The sequence below is a fragment of the Stegostoma tigrinum genome, chromosome 9 (assembly GCF_030684315.1).
Source record: "Stegostoma tigrinum isolate sSteTig4 chromosome 9, sSteTig4.hap1, whole genome shotgun sequence".
Lineage (NCBI taxonomy): Eukaryota > Metazoa > Chordata > Chondrichthyes > Orectolobiformes > Stegostomatidae > Stegostoma > Stegostoma tigrinum.
The window spans coordinates 45,118,335-45,137,537 of NC_081362.1; the positions used below are offsets into that span (position 1 = coordinate 45,118,335).

At 41.5% G+C, this 19,203-nt stretch overlaps 1 protein-coding gene across 1 annotated transcript in view; it reads right to left on the reverse strand.

The window, feature by feature from the left end:
- Positions 1–19,203, reverse strand: part of LOC125454556 (coiled-coil domain-containing protein 85A-like) — a 629,033-nt gene that overhangs the window by 214,737 nt on the left and 395,093 nt on the right. The window contains exon 2 of the mRNA XM_048535430.2: positions 4,547–4,623. Within this exon, the coding sequence (XP_048391387.1) occupies positions 4,547–4,623 (77 nt within the window). The remainder of the gene's footprint in view (positions 1–4,546; positions 4,624–19,203) is intronic.

A 19,203-nucleotide genomic window follows, 5' to 3' on the forward strand; every position in this document is an offset into this window, starting at 1 on the left:
TTTCACTGGAGTGAAGGAGGATGAAAGATGACTTGAGAGGTGTAGCAAGATGATGAGAGGCATAGATCGAGTGGATCGCACAGAGACATTTTCCCAGGGCAGAAACGTCTATTACGAGGGGCACAATTTTAAGGTGACTGGAGGAAGGTATGGGGAAGAATTTAGAGACTTTTAAGCTACTCTTGGATGGGCATATGGAGGGTAGTATAATGTAGGGTATGCTGGGTAGTTGGATCTGGGTAGGATAATAGGTCTGCACAACATCATGGGCTGAAGGGCCTATACTGTTCAATGTTAGTAGATTCACAGAATCCCTACAGTATAGAGACAGGCCCTTTGGCCCAACAAGTCCACACTGACCCTCAGAACATCCACCCAGACCCGTCCCTCTATATCCCACCTAATCTCTCCATCCCTGAACACTATGGGCAATTTAGCATGACCAATCCACCTAGCCTGCACATCTTTCGACTGTGCGGGGAGAACTGAGAATCCAGAGGAAACCCACATGGACACAAGGAGAATGTGCAAACTCCACACAGTCGCCTGCGGCTAGAACTAAACCTGGGTCCCTGCTGCTGTGAGGCTGCAGTGCTAACCATTGAGCCACCGTGCTGCCCATGTTCTATTTTCTATTTTGCAAACTTCTCTAATGCATTCAGAATATTCATTCTCATCAATGAAAAAACAAAGACAGAATTTTATACACTCATCTAAGGTTATATATCTGCTGCATTTAACGTCCTCCAATCAAGACATTAAAGAATGCTACATCCACTGTTAAGTAATCAAACTGTGTTAATTTAATCTCTATTTTTCAAAAAATGAATTACCAAATTTGAAAAGCAGAGTTAAAAAGCCACTTCATATTCCTTATGCAAATACATTGGAATATGGAGTGTAAACTAAGGTTTAAAAACTCAATGATATGCTTCTTATTAACTGAGGAATCGAAAACTTAAAGCACAAAACTATTTGGTCATTAGCTTGGTCTTCTGCTTTTCACATGCGTAATTTACTTTGGGCTAAACATTAGATTTGTGGTTATTTTCTGATGTGTATAAGATGCCAGAAAGTACAGGGAATATTAATAAACATCAGAAAGATCAAGACAAACGGCTGAAATGAGCATATGCCTGCTAGACCAAATTCAATGCAGGGAAGCATGAAATTACTCATTATGGTTAGAAGATGAGAGAAAGCAATCTTAAGTAAATGGTGTAATTTAGAAGATGTAAAGGAACAGAGATATCTGGAAGTATATGCATAATATTCTCAGCAGATGACAAGATAAGTTGAAGAGGCTATTAAAGCTCTATAAGTGAAGTTGAGTTTATGAATAAAAGGATGGAGTATAAAAGTAAGGAGGCAATTATAAATGTCCATAAATTACTTGTTAGATCCAAGCCAGACAATTTGTTGTTTAGTGGACAGCAAGAATGGATGACTAATGCACCATCATCTGACTTAGACTATTCCCTTTAAAATCCCAATTACAAACATATTCATTCACAGATAAAACAGACAAAAACAGATGGTTTCACACGAATATTATAGGTGGAAAAATACAGAAAGGGAAAACAAATTCTGCAAAACAAGGTGTTGATCACAGTTTGGTTCTCCACTCTTTGGCTCTAGCTCTTATATTAGAATTCCATTTTCAGAGAATCTTAAGTATTTCTTCCCTTTGTCTTTTTCACTCACAGAGGAGGAGGTATGCTTCTCGTTGTAGGCTCCTGATGTCGCTTGATGAACTGCCCTAGAGAACTGTGAAATGTAATGAAAAAGGCAAATCCAAAGGCTGTTGCTCAGCAGCTTTTCCTTAGTCTCCTAGTGCCAGTCTGTACTGTAAAGTATCCACTCCACTGCTCTGAAAAGTAACATAACCTGGTAGCTAACGTGTGCATCATACAAGTCCACTTGACCTTCAAGTTGTAAATAAAAACTTCTGATCTTTTAGCTACACTGCAATGAGCAGTGAGTAAGTCAGACTCATTGCACATCTGTTTTCAACAGATCGCCAAACAAAATGAGAAAGCATTCCAATTACTGGACCAGCTTTCCAGTCTTGGAGAAGAGGAAAATTGTCAAGAATGAAGCAACTATTTTCAAAACAATAGATGATTACATACAGTTACCCTGCGCTCATGTCTCAGACTAAATATTCTATTGCTTATATTTCGATTACGGGCAGTTTTACAAATAAAAACAGGCTTTAGAATTCTGGGATTCTCATTTCTGTTCATCTTTTGAAATTGCTAATCATGGTGTGCACAAGAACACGACGTCACAACCCTTTATCATGCTATGCATAATACATACTAATTCATATTGAATATATACATTACATACCACAAGGACCACCATCAGCTTATATTGATAATGTCAACAATCTGTTATAGAGATATACAGTCAGTCAAAGAGATCTACAGAACAGAAAAAGGCTCTTCGGGGCATCATGTCCACTCTTGACAAACACAACATACCTATGATAATCCCAATTTCCTGCATTTGGCCCATCTGCCACCTTTACTTGGTCTGACCTGCATGTAACTCCAGCCTCACAGCTGACTCTTCATTGCCCTCTGGATAATAAATGGTAGTTCAACCAGTGATGCCCACATTCCATGATAACTTCTTTTGCACTTGGTATAAACTGAACCAGAGTTATCCCACTGATTCTACTGAGACCAGTTTTTCTACAGCTCCTTCATGCCAAACTTGGCCAAATGCTACTTTGACACAATTAACAAAGTTTACATGGGCTCAGAGGTTTCAACAGAAATGTGTAATACTGTATATAGATGAATATTCTTTGCCTTTCCATTTCATTTTCTATTTTCAAGATCTGAATTATGCAGAGGTGGGAGTCCACAGGTGGTCTCCAGATTGTAGTTTGCCTGTTTACTTTCTTTCCAATAGTGTGTCAACAATCTATTACCTACATAAATATGTCAGTGTTGTTTCTGGTACTTCTTCCAAAGTGACTCAATTCTGTATTAAAAACTAATCATTGTAGCTATCTTATAATCAATAGTGAAATTATCATGAAGCAGATTCCTGAAGTAACACTGTCAACTTACAAACATTCCCTGAGATGACCTGAAGCAATAAATTTGTTCCAAACCTCTGGCCTCTGATAGCTTTGAAAAATGTCCCTAAATGGGACAGTGGTTGAAGAATACCATCATTTTTATTTATTATCACCAGGCTTAAGAAGTGCTAAAAGCATATCACTTCACATTGGGAACACACAGCATGGGTTCATGAAGGGTAGGTCATGTTTAACTAATTTGGTGGAATTCTTTGAGGACATTACTTGCAAGGTGGAAAATGGGGAACCTGTGGATGTGGTGTATCTGGATTTCCAGAAGGCATTTGACAAGGCGCCACACCAAAGGCTGCTTCATACGGTAAAGTTGCACAGTATTACAGGTAATGTATTGGCAATGGACAGAGGATTGGTTGACTAGTAGGAAGCAAAGAGTATGGGTAAATGGGTGTTTTTCTGGTTGGCGGTCTGTGGCTAGTGGTGTGCCTCAGGGATCAGTGTCGGGACCACGATTGTTTACAATTTATATAGATGATTTGGAGTTGGGGAAGAACTGTGGTGTGTCAAAATTTGCAAATGACACTAAGATGAGTGGTTGAGCAAAGTGTGCGGAAGATACTGAAAGTCTGCAGAGGGATATAGATAGTTTAATTGAGTGGGCAAAGGTCTGGCAGATGGAGTACAATGTCGATAAGCGTGAGGCCATCCATTTTGGTGGGAATAACAGCAAAATGGACTAAGTTTTAAATTGTAAAAAATATCCTTGTGCATAAATTGCTAAAGGTAGGAATGCAGGTGCAGCAGGTAACTAAAAAGGCAAATGGAATTTTGTCTGTCATTGCCAGAAGGATGGAGTTTAAAAACAGGGAGACTATGCTACAGCTGTATAGGGTCCTGGCGAGACCACACCTGGAGGACTGTGTGCAGTTTTGGTCTCCTTACTTGAGAGGTAATATACTAGCACTGGACGGGGTGCAGAGGAGATTCACTCGGTTGATTCCAGAGTTGAGAGGGTTGGATTATGAGGAGAGACTGAGTAGGCTGGGAATTCAGAAAAATGAGGGAAGATCTTATAGAAACATATAAGATTATGAAAGAAATAGATAAGGAAATAGATAAGGCGGAGGCAGGGAGGTTGTTTCCACTAGCAGGTGAAACTAGGATTAGGAGGCATAGCCTCAAATAAAGGGAAGCAGATGTAGGACTGAGTTCAGGAAAAACTTCTTCACCCAAAAGGTTGTGAATCTGTGGAATTCCCTGCCCAGTGAAGCGGTTGAAGCTACCTCGCTGAATGTGTTTAAGGCAAGGCTAGGTAAGTTTCTGAGCAGTAAAGGAATTAAGGGTTATGGTGCGTGGACGGGTAAGTGGAGCTGACGCTCAAAAAGGTCAGCCATGATCTTATTAAATGGTGGGACAGGCTTGAGGGGCCCGATGGCCTCCTCCTGCTCCTATTTCTTATGATCGCAGTTAGATAGGACAAAGACATTAACCCACCTGGGGTAACATTCGGTTTTCTTCCTCTAGTTGCTTCACTCTGGTCTCCAGCTGTTTGACGTAAGTAACTGCTGGCTCTGAAACAAAGAGTAAATGGTCACATTTCATTAACTCAACAGAGCATTTTGATGACAACCACCCTCCTCTCAGCATCGTTGAAAACAAATTAAAATTCAATGATCACGCAACATTAATAAGGACCTGATTGTGATCAAGACAGCTGCTGTCACTGGAGTTTACATCAAATTTCAAATTCCTCTAAAATCAATAGAACTAATGACTGTGTTTAATTTTGCAATTATTGCAAAGTTCAGCTACAGCACGAATCTTTAGATTCATGTTTTAACCCTGGCAACCGAAAGGAAGTGTACTGAAAAAGGCTAAAATTCTTAATAAAACTAAAAATTTCATTTATGAACGTGACTAAATAACAACTGTGCTGCATCCTTCTGCAATGACTGAATGAGATTATATGTCTGGCAAAAATGTTTGGTCTTTACAGTTAGTTTTAAAACAAACGTTCTCGAAGAATTACAATAAGTTACTTTTTCATAGCAGTAAGACAGTCTATATGGAGGGTCAGTAATTCACAACCACATACCACATCAAACAAATTTTGCTGGATTAATTACTGGAATTCCTTCTTTATTTTGGGATTTGAAAATAAATTGTTTATTTCAAATAGTGGCCTATAATAAGAATACTTCATAACTGTAAGCAAATTAGAAAGCTACAATCTAAAAAGTGGTTTAAGGAAATGCTGCAAACTGACATGAAGGATTTCATATATCCCTGACTTTATTGCATCATTTCTGTTCCTTTCTGTTTCTATTCTATGTATAAATATTCTTCGGAGAAATGTGTGGAATTTGCATATGAAGCAATGAAAAGGAAAATGACACCAACCAGCCTTTGCCTTCATTTCATTGCATTTATGAGTTATTCAAATATATTTAATAACTGCTACAAAACAGATAATAAACATGCATGTTGGTAGTGTCGTCACGAGGCTGGAGTATAGAGAAAGAATAATTGACAGGCCTCTGGGCAATTAATTATCGACAACAGATGCTGGTCTAGCCAGTAACATGCTCATCTTTGAATGAATATATAAAAAAACTGGTGTATTCTCTCTGTGGAAATGTTCATAGACGTGACCATTAACAGGGAAAGCAGCTGAAGTGAGCCAGATGCTGGAGGTTTGAACATAATAGGTGCGTAATTTGTTATAGTTAACATGGAAGATAAAATCAAGCGTTAATTTTAAAAGGGTGAGCCCAGGCAATTACACCAAGAGGTTGCATCTGTGGGCACTAATATGCTTCATATTGGCTTCTGCCTGGACACACAGTTGATTTTACTGGATTTTAACAAATCATGAGAGCCGTCATTAGTTATTAAACACTTAATTCATTCGTACAATAATCGTATAACAATCCTGCATTGTAATCTTTATGTTTTTAATGAGATTCAATAAACATGATTTTAAAAATTGGTTTTCTTTGGCTGCAGCTTGACTTCAGCTTTGTGGCAAAATGCTTACATCGAATAGATGGAACACTTTCTTTCAGTTGAAAATTAGGTCAGATGTTAAAAGCAATTCTTGTGAGCTAATCAATTTAAATATTGTTAAAAGCAGGAATAGGTGCTCAAATAAAAACCAAAAGAACTGCGGATGCTGTAAACCAGTAACAACAACAAAGTTGCTGGAAAAGCTCAGCAGGTCTGGTAGCATCTGCAAAGGAAAAATAAGGGGTTAACATTACAGCTGTGGTGCCAGACCTGCTGAGCTTTTCCAGCAACTTTACAGATACTCAAAGCCTGGAGGAAACTGAATCATTTGCTGATCGCCTGCTCTGAGGATGTTAGCATCACAACTGTTCCCACGGAGTCAGCTGAAACCACTGAATGTGAGCCTCGACTTTGAGTTATGACCTCGTTCCCAGTAATAAAAATGCTGATCGTTTTGAGACTAAACAGTGGATGCTATACCTTTGATCTTGGTTGACAGATAGCTCTTAATTCCGAAGTCTGCAAAGTGGCATAAATATTGCAGGATTTTCTCAATATTTGTTATAGCAGTTTGTTCATAAAGTTGAATTCTACGAGGCTGACCCAGCAATCTTATCACCCAAATAAAGCATTGAATCCATGAAATATTTTTATCCGTAAATCTTGTAGATTATTGCAGTACAGTCCAAGGAAATTCAACCTCAGCCATGGTATGCTTTAATGAAAGAATGAGTTATACTGATATCTTGATCAATTAGGTCACTGGGTTGAGGAGTAGCAGATGGATCTTTGTTTGGATAAATATGAGGTATTGCATTTCAGTAATACAAACAACAACAACAGGACTTACACAATTAATGATGATAGTACCCTCAGTAATTTTGTAGAAGAGAGAGACCTAGGGGTTCAGGGACATAATTCTTTGAAATCTGCATCACAGGTAGACAGGTCCATTAAGAAGGCATTTAGCATGCTTGCCTTCATTGCTCAGACCACAACTTCTAGGAGTTGGGATCTCATGTTGATGTTGTACAGGATATTGGTGAGGCCTCTTCTGGGGTACTGTGTGCAGTTCAGTCATTCTGTTATAGTAAGGAAATTACTAAACTGGAGGGGGTTCAAAGAAGATTTACCAGGACATTGCCAGGAACAGAGGGTTTGACATATAAAAATCGACTGGAAAGGCTGGAACTTTTCTCACTGGACCGTAGGAGACTGAGAGGTCACCTTACTGAAGTTTATAAAATCATGAAGAGCATAGATAAGGTGAGTGACAGGCCCTTTTCCCTAGGGAGGGACAGTTCTAAACTAGGGGGAATATTTTTAAGGGAAAAGGAGAAAAATTTAAAAAGGACATTGGGGCAATTTTTTGTTTTACAGAGAATGGTTCGTGTGTGGAACGTATTGCCAGAGAAAGAGGTGGATGAAGATGCAGTTACAACATTTAAAAGATATTTGGATAACTTCATGAAGAAGAAAGGTGTGAAAGGATGTGGGCCCAGTGCAGGCAGGTGGGACTAATTTAGTTCAGGAATATGGTCAACATGACCTGGTTGGGCCGAAGGGCCTGTTTCTGTGCTGTATGGCTCTGTATTTCTGGGATATAGGGCTTCTGGCATCCTCCAACTTTCCCCAAAGTGCGTTACAGCATTGCGCAACATAATCCTTACGATTGAGATTATCTCATGACTTCAAATTCAAAGCCAACAATAAATTTAACAAACAGGTGTTAAATTAATTCTGCTGCTTCATTTTTCCAATGGCAGCATTAATCCCTATGAAGTTGGAACTCACTTTCAACCATCCAGGGATCAGCTACAGCCAGCCTTGAAAACATTTTCTTTCCTTATAGACATTCCATATCCATGACTTGCTGCTAATCTGCACTGACGTCTGTTCTCTGGCCAAATACACTCTACCTATGTGGATCCTGGCAGTGCACACACACAGACCATCCAAAGAAACAAAGAATGCACAAGCGCACACTGAGACTGACCCTAGGCCTGACTATCAGTTGTACAACAAAACTCTTCAACTCACAAAGCACACACCTCTGCAACCAAGAAGAAATAATATTTGGACTAAAGTCTGAAAATCCCTGAGGCAATCTGCCCCACTTCTGATCCAGCTGTACCCATCGTGCAACAAACAGGTTACGGGGATGGGGTGGGGGTCTGGGTCTGGGTGGAACCTCTTTGGAAAGTCAGTGTTGACTTGACGAACCAAATGGCCTCTTCATGCACTGTAGGAATTCCATAATCAGAGAAGTGTGATTAAATTCAACTTCATCAGATGCAGGTATTGACATAGGCTTAATCTTTACATGGCTCGGAGCTCAATAAAGTATTTAAATTTTCAAATAAATGTGTGTATATACTCAGTGCCTATAATATGTGAGAAGTGTATTAGTGTGTAATTTTAGTATAATTTCAAATCAACATTACCCTTCTGTTACTTTTTCACTCACCACATCTGCTGAATTTGTCTGTCAATTTTTGGTACTACAAGATTGCTACATTTTTACATGCTTTTTCAAATCCTGATTATTTAGTCTGTACATATTTTTCAATAAAAGTCATACTGCAAACTACCCTTGGGTTTATGATCATATTTCCTGAACGAATTACCACTATTAGGATAGTATATCATGTTGATACATGCATTAATAGAGTAGAACAAGACAGAATATCCTTTACTGTCACACATAACTCCATTGTCAGAGTACAGTGAAAAGCCTTCACAAAGTCTGCTTTTTATGGTGACATCTTAGATACAAGTACCCAGGTACAAGTCTTGGATGTAACAGCAAAAGAAATGTAGTTGCATTGTTTGACAGAGTTTAAAAATAAGTTAAAATTATGACTTCATTAAAGGTTGACAATACAGTAAGGTTAGAAACTTTAAATAAACATGAAATGGTGCAGCTCATTGTAAGACTTCCGCACTCAGTCCAACTGGCCGCTCCAGACCCCAGTCCAACAGCTGTCCCCCGTTCTACTCCAGGCTTCTAGTCTGCTCTGTACCGGCACTCAGTTGCTCCAAGGCAAGTTCCAAGTCTGCTCCTCCACACCAATCACTGCCAGGGCTGCTTCCATATGCTGCTCCATGGGTCATTGCTTGTGCTGCTCCAGGACTCATAGCCCACATGCTGCACCAGGGCTCACTGCTCATGCTTCTCTGGGGATCCCAGCCTACGCGCTGCACCAGGACTCACTGCTTGCACTGTTCCAGGACTAGTAGTTCATGTGCTGCGTCATGCCTCACTATTCATGCTGTTCTGGGACTCCCAGCTCACATGCTGCACCAGGGTTTGCTGCTCGCACTATTCTAGGGCTCACAGCCCACACGCTGTTCCAGGACGTGCAGCCCACACGTTGCACGGGGGCTCACTGCTCACGCACTGCACTGAGGTTCACAACCCCACAACCCCAGGGCTCACAGCTCCGGGACTTGCTGCCCACTTTTGCCAATGCGCCAGGAGTTGCCTCTGGGGCTAAGGCAATAGAAGAAAAAGAGAGCCAATAAAAAAAAGGAAAACAAAACAAAAAGAACAGATAGAACAGAGGTGCGTCCTACTCTGCCGTCATCTTGCCAAAAAGAAAAAGTGTTTTCTGTTTCAAAGCAACCCTGCCAAATGTATTTTAAATATCATTTCTTTCATAAATTGCAGACAGTACCTTCTAACAACAAGAAATTAGGACTTTTCAAGGCCCCTGTCAGAGCAAGTCCTGATGAAGGGTTTCGGCCCGAAATGTTGACTGACCTGCTCCTCAGATGCTGTCTGACCGTCCGTGCATTTCCAGCCCCACACCTATTGATTGTAGCTTCCAGCATTTGCAGTCCTTATTGTCTCCAAAGCAAGTAGAGACTTTGTGACATTCAACAAACAATTGCTTCTTGATAGTAGCAGCATTATAATGTGAATGTTTATTTTATTCGAGATCGGTTAGTTGATTGATAGCAGGACATATCTGCTCTCTTGGCAGCGATTTTCTTGCTTCCTTTCCACCTGATTTTGAAGGACAATTTAGTCAGATCTCAGATGCAAATGTCATCTCATCTGTAATGGTGGTTGATCTTTGACACAGTGAGATTTCAACTCAGCTCTTGCTTGCACTCTGACACCAGCTATTTATTTGACAGGTAAAAAACGTGAAAATTCTCTTGATATCAAGCTATTTTTCCCTCTAATAATATGCTTTTTCACATATTTGTGTGGATGCACAATCAAGCTGGTATCATTTCTGGTACTAAATCTCAAGGAAGTGGAAGAACAGCTTCTTACTGTGTTTCCCCTTGCCCTGAGCAGTCCCATATTTCATCATTTTACCAATGAAAGCCTGAGAGAATCCAAGTAGCCAGCTTTCATTAAATATGGCATTTTCGAAGATACATACAGCAAATGGGGCCAACAACAACTGAACACGTGATGGAGGCAAGTTCAATTGAGGCACTCAAGAGGGAACTCAGTGAAAATCTGGATTGAAATGTTGTACAGGGATATGGGGGAAAGGCACGAGTTTGGCATTAGGGATTAGAATTAGTGCAGGCTCAATGGGCTGAATGACCTCCTGCACTGAAACAAGGCTTTGGTCAAACCAGTCCACGGTGAACATAATTCCAACCTAAACTCGTCCCACCTGCCTGCACCTGTACTTATTTACGGACTTATCCAAACGTCTTTTAAATGTTGTAATTGTACCCACATCCACCATTTCTACAGGGAATTCATTCTACAAGTGAACCACCCACTGTGTGAAAACATTTGCCCCTCAATCCTCCCATCCTAGGGACAAGACAACCATCATTAACTCTATCTACACCTCTCATCATTGTAAAAGCTTTCTCTCCAGTGAAGGAAATCCCAGCCTTTCTTTATAACGCAAATCCCCTATACATGGCAACATCTTAATAAATCTCTTCTGAATCCTCCCCTGCTTAATAATATCCTTCCTGTAACTGAGTGACCAGAACTGCACACAGTATTCCAGAAGAGGCCTCACCAATGTCCTGTACAGCCTCAACATGACTTCCCAACTCCTGTACTCAAAGGACTGAGCAATGAAGGTAAGCATGCTAAACACCTTTTTAACCATCCTGTCTGTATGTGACACAAACTTCAAAGATTTGTCCCCTGTACTCCTAAGTCCTGCATTCTGCAAAACTACCCCATGCCCAACTATTAATGGTATCCTTCTTTGATCTGAGAAAACCTTCTTCACTGTCTATTACACCACCAATTTTGGTGTCATCAGCAAACTAACTAACCTTCTCCTCTGTATTCTCATCCAAATCATTTATATAACAGACAAATGAAAGAGGACCCAGAATCGATCCCTGTGGAAGACTGCTGGTCACAGGCCTCTGAAAAGCTACCCTCTACCATTATAACAAAGTGTGAGGCTGGCTGAACACAGCAGGCCAAGCAGCATCTCAGGAGCACAAAAGCTGACATTTCGGGTCTAGACCCTTCATCAGAGAGTAACGTCAGCTTTTGTGCTCCTGAGATGCTGCTTGGCCTGCAGTGTTCAGCCAGCCTCACACTTTGTTATCATGGATTCTTCAGCATCTGCAGTTCCCATTATCTCTGATACAATTTTAACCTCTACCATAACTGTCTGTCTCCTGCCTGTAAGCCAATTATGTATCTAATTGCCAAGTTCACCCTGAATCCCATGTGAACTAGCTTACTGTGATAATGGGAACTGCAGATGCTGGAGAATCCAAGATAATAAAACGTGAGGCTGGATGAACACAGCAGGCCCAGCAGCATCTCAGGAGCACATAAGCTGACTTTTCGGGCCTAGACCCTTCATCAGAGAGAGGGATGGGGTGAGGGTTCTGGAATAAATAGGGAGAGAGGGGGAGGCAGACCGAAGATGGAGAGAAAAGAAGATAGGTGGAGAGGAGAGTATAGGTGGGGAGGTAGGGAGGGGATAGGCCAGTCCAGGGAAGACAGACAGGTCAAGGAGGTGGGATGAGGTTGGTAGGAGATGGAGGTGCGGCTTGGGGTGGGAGGAAGGGATGAGTGAGAGGAAGAACAGGTTAGGGAGTGGTATGTGGCTTCCTCTACATTGGGGAAACCAAGCGGAGGCTTGGGGGCCACTTTGCAGAACACCTCCACTCGGTTCGCAATAAACAACTGCACCTCCCAGTCGCAAACCATTTCCACTCCCCCTCCCATTCTTTAGCTGACATGTCCATCATGGGCCTCCTGCAGTGCCACAATGAAGCCACCCGAAGGTTGCAGGAACAGCAACTCATATTCCGCTTGGGAACCCTGCAGCCCAATGGTATCAATGTGGACTTCACCAGCTTCAAAATCTCCCCTTCTCCCACTGCATCCCAAAACCAGCCCAGCTCGTCCCCTCCCCCCACTGCACCACACAACCAGCCCAGCTCTTCCCCTCCACCCACTGCATCCCAAAACCAGTCCAACCTGTCTCTGCCTCCCTAACCTGTTCTTCCTCTCACCCATCCCTTCCTCCCACCCCAAGCCGCACCTCCATCTCCTACCTACTAACCTCATCCCACCTCCTTGACCTGTCCGTCTTCCCTGGACTGACCTATCCCCTCCCTACCTCCCCACCTATACTCTCCTCTCGACCTATCTTGTTTTCTCTCCATCTTCGGTCCACCTCCCCCTCTCTCCCTATTTATTCCAGAACCCTCACCCCATCCCCCTCTCTGATGAAGGGTCTAAGACCGAAACGTCAGCTTTTGTGCTCCTGGGATGCTGCTTGGCCTGCTGTGTTCATCCAGCCTCACATTTTATTATCTTGAACTAGTTTACTAATTAGTCTACCATGCGGAACCTTGTTGATGACTTGACCAAAGTCTAAACAAACAATATCAGGTGCCCTGCCCCCATCAATCGTTTTGGTAAATTCCTCGAAAAAAATCAATCAAGTTTGTGAGACACGATTTTCCTTGCACAAGATCATACTGACTGTCTCTAATCAATTTTTGCCTCTCTAAATGTCCATAAATCTTATCTTTTATAATCACCTCCAACAATGTACCCACAACCAATGTCGGACTCACAGGTGGAAAGTTTCCTGGTCTCTCCTTACAACCTTTCTTAAATAAAGGTACAACATTAGCCACCCTCCAGTCATTAGGCACCTTACCCATAGTTACCAATGATGCAAATATTTCTGCAAGGAGTCTCGCACTTCCCTCCCCCACTTCCCACTACTTTCTGGGATACTTTGGATCAGATCACGGAGATTTATTCACCTTGTATTCTCAAAGACCTCCCGAACCTTCTCTTCTGTAAAGTCAACTGTTTCTAAAACATCAAAGTTTATTTCTCTGCATCCTTTGGACTCCTTTTCTTTCTCCACAGTAAAAACTGACACAAAATATTCATTTAGTATCTCTCCCATCTCCTGGGGTTCAACACAAAGACGACCTCTTGATCTTTAAGGTAGCACTATCCTCTCTCTAGTTACCTTCTTGCTCTTCATGTATGTGCAGAATGACTGAGTAATCGTTAATCCCATCTGCCAATGCTATCTCATATCCCCTCTTTGCCTTCCTGATTTCTTTGTTAAGAATGCCCTTACACTGTTTATATTGATTAAGAGATTCAATTGAACCAAGTTGTCTATATCTAAAATAAGATTCTCTTCTATTCTTGATGAGAACCTCAATATTTGTAGCTATCAATTGTTCCTTAATCTTATCAGCCTTTAACAGGAACATAACGCCTCTGAACTCTGGTCATCACACACTTGAAAGCTTCCCTCTTGTCAGTTGTCCTTTTACGTGCGAACTCTCTACTCCAGTCAATTTGTGAAAGTTCTTGACACATACCATTAAAATTTGCCTTACTCCAATTGAAGACTTTAACTTTTGTGGAAGCCTTATCCTTTTCCATAACCATTTTGAAACTAATAGAATTATGATCACTAGACCCAAAGTGTTCTCCTACTTTTACTTCAGTTACCTGTTCTGCTCTACTGCCCACTGTGGGCATTCAGTCCCTAAGCACTTGTATCCCTCACGCAGATGGCCTAAAAGCCTTCTGCTTCTTCCTCTCCTGCAGGCCAACCAGTCTCCTCAACTGACACCCTAATCCATCAAATGGAACTTGGCCCGAACATCAACAACTTTCCTTTAACTCCTCCCACTGCCTACAAACTAAAGGCAATGCCATGGGCACTCATAAGGGTCCGGGCTATGTCTGCTTCTTCATAGGATATGTAGAACAGATCCTCGTCCTCCATTACATCAATGACTGTATGGTGCTGTCTCATGCTCCCATGAGGAGATTAAAGAGTTCATCAACTTTACTAACATCTTTCACCCCAACCTCAAGTTCACCTGGACCATCTCTGATACTTTTCTTTTCTTCCTGGACCTCTCTATCTCCATCTCTGGTAACTGCCTCGAAACTGACATCTATTTCAAGCCCACCAACCCCCAAGCTACCTGGACCACACCTCCCCTCACCTACTCCTGCAAGAATGCAATCCCCTACTTCCAATTCCTCTGCCTCCGCCACATCTGCTCCCAAGATGGGGCGTTCCACTCGTGGACACCCCAGATGTCCTCTTATTTCAAGGGCAGCAACATCTCCCTCTGGTGATCAAAATGTCCACAACTCCGTCTCTGTTATTTCCCGCACTTCTGCCCTCACACAGCCTCTGCCAAACACAAGTAAAAACGGGATTCCCCTTGTCGTCAAATATCACCACAACAACCTGCGCATCCATCATATCATTCTCTGCCACTTCAGCCACCTACAATCCAATTCCACAGCCACACCCCTATCTGCCTTTTACAGGGACCGCTCTCTTTCCCACTCCCTCACCGGCTCCACCCTCCCCACTAACCCCACCACACCTGGCGCCTTTCCCTGCAACCGCAGAAAGTGCTACACCTGCCCCTACACCACACTCCTCACCTCCAGCCGAGGTCCCAGATAAATTGTCTGTATCAGACAGGTTCACCTGCACGTCCTCCAACCTGGTCTACTGTATCCACTGCTCCCAATGAGGCCTCCTCTACATCAGTGAGACCAAGCGTAGACTCAGTGACCAATCACGGACTATCTGTGCTCGTTACGCTATAGCCAACAACATCTTCCAGTTACCAACCATTTTAACAACCCCCACACCAACTCCTTGGGTGACATGTTCATCCTGGGCCTCCTCTAATGTCACAACGATGCCACATGCAGAATGGAGAACAACACCTCATGTTCCACCTCAGATGCCAACAGTCCAAAGGCAAGAACATAGAATTCCCCAGTTTCAAAATCTCCCCACTCCTGGCCTCATCTGATGTCCAACCTTCCCTCTTATCCCTGCTTCTTCAATGTGACACTACTTGTCCATCTTCTTTCCCACCCATCCGCCCACCCTTCCCAGTAACCATTTCCCACCGCCCCATCTGAATCTACCTACCACCAGTCCACCTCCCTTCTCCCAACTCCACCCCTCCTCCTTCTATTTATTTCTAAGCTCTCTTCCCCTTTCCTAGTCCTGATGAAGGGTTCTATCCTGAAATATCACCTTTCCTGTTTCTCTGATGCTGCCTGACCTGCAGTGTTCCTCCAGCTTCACATATTATTGCCCATAACGTTTTGCTCCTTCTCGAGTTGGAGCATCCCCATATTAAGACAGAAAATGTTCTTGAACACATTTAACAAATTCTTCACCATTCAAACCTTTAACACTATGGTGGGCCCAGTCAATGTTTGGAAAGTTAAAATCCCTCACTACTATAGCCTTACTATGCTTAAAATATGCCTGAGATCTCCCTACATATTTGTTTCTCAATTTCCTTCTTACTGTTGAGGGGCCGATAGTACAATTCCTTCAAGATGATCTCTCCTTTCTTCTTTCTAATTTCTACTCATATTTTCACTGGGCTAATTGACGTGCTCTCTTCACTTTCAGAACTTACCCTATCAATTTTTTTATTTGCACTGCTACTTAGAATTCCTCCACTCCCTTTCTCTATCTCTATAAAGTCTCTCTTAACAGAGTGAGCAGACATCCCTGCTGAGATACTGGTCCCTTTCCATCTTCCCATCCTTTTTGAACAGGTCTTTCCTATCCCAAAAGGCATTCTGATTATCCAAAAGCCTGAATCCTTGGACGGTACATCATCGCTTCAGCCATTGATTCATCTCTTTTATCCTTTTGTTCCTTCTCTCATTTGGGTTTGGCCATATGAATAAACCAGAGATTACCACTTTTAAGGTTCTGCTTTTTAATCTTCTACCAAACCTCTTAAACTCTCTCTCTGCTCCTTTAATCTTTTCCCAAAAATGTCACTCCTACCAACATGTACAATAATTTTCAGCTTCACAATCTCACCTTTAACAATATGCTTCAGACATTTAAAGACATCCTTTAAAGCACCAGGAAAGCAGCTAACCATCCTAAAATTACACTCAGAGCCATAGAATATCCTGTCTATCCCCCACACTGAACAGTCCCCTATAACAATAAGTCTTTTAAAGTTTGTCAAACGTTGCCTAACATAAGAACCATTCCATGTGTCCAAAAAGTGACTGCTCCTTCCATTTTCCTCAGAGAGATTATCCCCTTCAACATTTCCAGAAACTGAATATCTATTTGGTAGAGGAATAGCCACTGGAGACTTTTGAACTACCTTTTCACCTTTACAGACAGCTCTGTATAAAAACTTCTTAAAATCTCCCAGCTATTTCACTCTGTACCTTTTGTATGACTTGAATAACATTAAACCGAAAACAAGGAACTGTCAATAACACCTGATACATCAAATAAACTAACTTTCATTACCTACAGTAAATAATGTCAAATGGAAAAAAAGTTAAAACTATAATATACATAAAGCTTAAATAAAAACAGTTAATTAGTTGATTAACTCAATAAAAAAAATGCTGAAGAAGGGTCTCGACCCAAAACGTCAGCCTTCCTGCTTCTCTGATGCTGTTTGGCCTGCTGTGTTCATCCAGCTCTACACCTTGTTATCTCTCTGCCTTTCAAGAAATTCCTTGAAGAGAAAAAAGACTTCTCCAGAGCCAAACACGTACTGGACTCCCCAAAATGAAAACGCCACTCCTTATTTTGAAAAGGACTGTTCTGCTTTGGCCATAGGTGATACCTTCATTTTGTAATCTGGGCCTCTATTTTATAAAGTGAACAATTCTTTAAAGCATAACAAAGTGTGGAGCTGGATGAACACAGCAGGCCAAGCAGCATCTTAGGAGCACAAAAGCTGACATTTCAGGCCTAGAGCCTTCATCAGAAAAGAGGGATGGGGAGAGAGTTCTGAAATAAATAGGGAGAGAGGGGGAGGTGGATTGAAAATGGATAGAGGAGAAGATAGGTGGAGAGGAGACAGACAAGTTAAAGGGGCAGGGATGGAGCCTGTAGAGGTGAGTGTAGGTGGGGAGGAAGGGAGGGGATAGGTCAGTCCGGGGAGGACAGACAGGTCAGGGGAGAGGGACGAGGTTAGGAGGTAGGGAATGGAGGTGTGGCTTGAGGTGGTAGGAGGGGATAGGTGAGACGAAGAACAGGTTAAGGAGGCAGTCTTCTCAACTCCACCAGCTACTTTCAAAAACTTGAGCACCGAAAGCAATATGTTTCCTACTTCCTGCCACCCACTGCAATTGCAACATTTCGTTTGCATTGGACCTCTTCATTCTTTTCACCAAAATCCATCACTCCACATTTTTGTTAAATTTGATCCATCATGTGACTGTCTATTCCACCAATCTATGCTGTCCTGAAGTCTGTTGTTATTCTTCTTGAGATTTTGTACATTTTTGAATTTTGTATCAGCATAATCTCTATAATTACATCCCAAACGACCAAAATTAGCACACTAAAACACCAAAAAGAACAGTGGACCCAAAACTGACCCCCCCGAAACATTACTGAGCATCCTGCATTTGGCTGAAAAACAACAATTGAGACTATTCTCTGCTTTCTGTCCCTTAGGTAATTTTGTATTCATGCACTGACAATGTCCCTTCGATCCTACAAGCTTCAAATCCATCAAGTATGGCATGTTTTATACAATGGCTTCTTAAAGTCCATACACAAAACATTGACTACATTACCATCCACATTATTTCATCAAAGAACTTAACAAAATTAGTCAAATCTGGCCTGCTTTCAGAAATCTGTGTTGACTTTCATTCATTAAACCCAGTTTTTTCAAATGCCTATGAATTTGGTCTTTAAAATCTTCTGCAGCATTGGCATTAGTCGGACTGATCTGTCGTTGCTGGAGCGTGAACAGGACTGTAACAGTTACAATTCTCACACGTCACTCCCAGAGTTTTCTAATCAGAATTATTAGATGCCTCTGAAGCAAGGGGGGGGGATTAAACCTGGGTCTCCAGGATGAAAGACAAGGACACTACCACTGCATCACACAAATTCTTCACTCCCTGCACTATTAGAGAAAAATCGGAGGGTTTTGAACAAAGCCACGTAATTTCTGGAACAAAAACAGTGTTGCTGGAAAAGCTCAGCAGGTCTGCCAGCATCTGTGAAGAAGAAAACAGAGTTAACGTGTCAGGTCCGGTGACCCTTCCTCAGAACTTACACAATTTCTGACCTTATTTTCTCAATAAGCTAAAATGGCTTCTATCTGGGCTGGATGACTTTTCAAATGTAAATACTGCTAAACATTTAAATCTCCTTGTTATCTGTTTTTATTGTGTTCAATTTCTCTGTCTCCTTCAAATAGGAAATGTGTCAAGCCTGACTATTGTGACAAATACAATCCAGATTTAATTTGTGCAATGTTTAAAAATCTCAGGAAGGTTTAAATTAGATAGGCAATGAAAAATAATTAGAAACAGCAGTTGTAACTAAAACATATAAATAATTGAGGGATTAAATCAGGGAGAACAAGTTATTTCAGCATCCTCCCTATTATAATTAATGCCTTTGAGTTAAAACTACATATCAAGATCTTTATATAGCAATAATTGCAGTAGAATTTTTTTGTCTTGATTTAAAATGCTTATTGCATATATGACTATTTGGAAAATGACATACAATAGGCCATCTAATCTCCAAGAAGACAAAGGGCCAGAGGGATTTGACAGAGTGGTCAAATGTAGAATTGCATCTGAAATTTATTTCAATAAAATCATCTCAAACCCAATTTTTCTGTCATATACACAA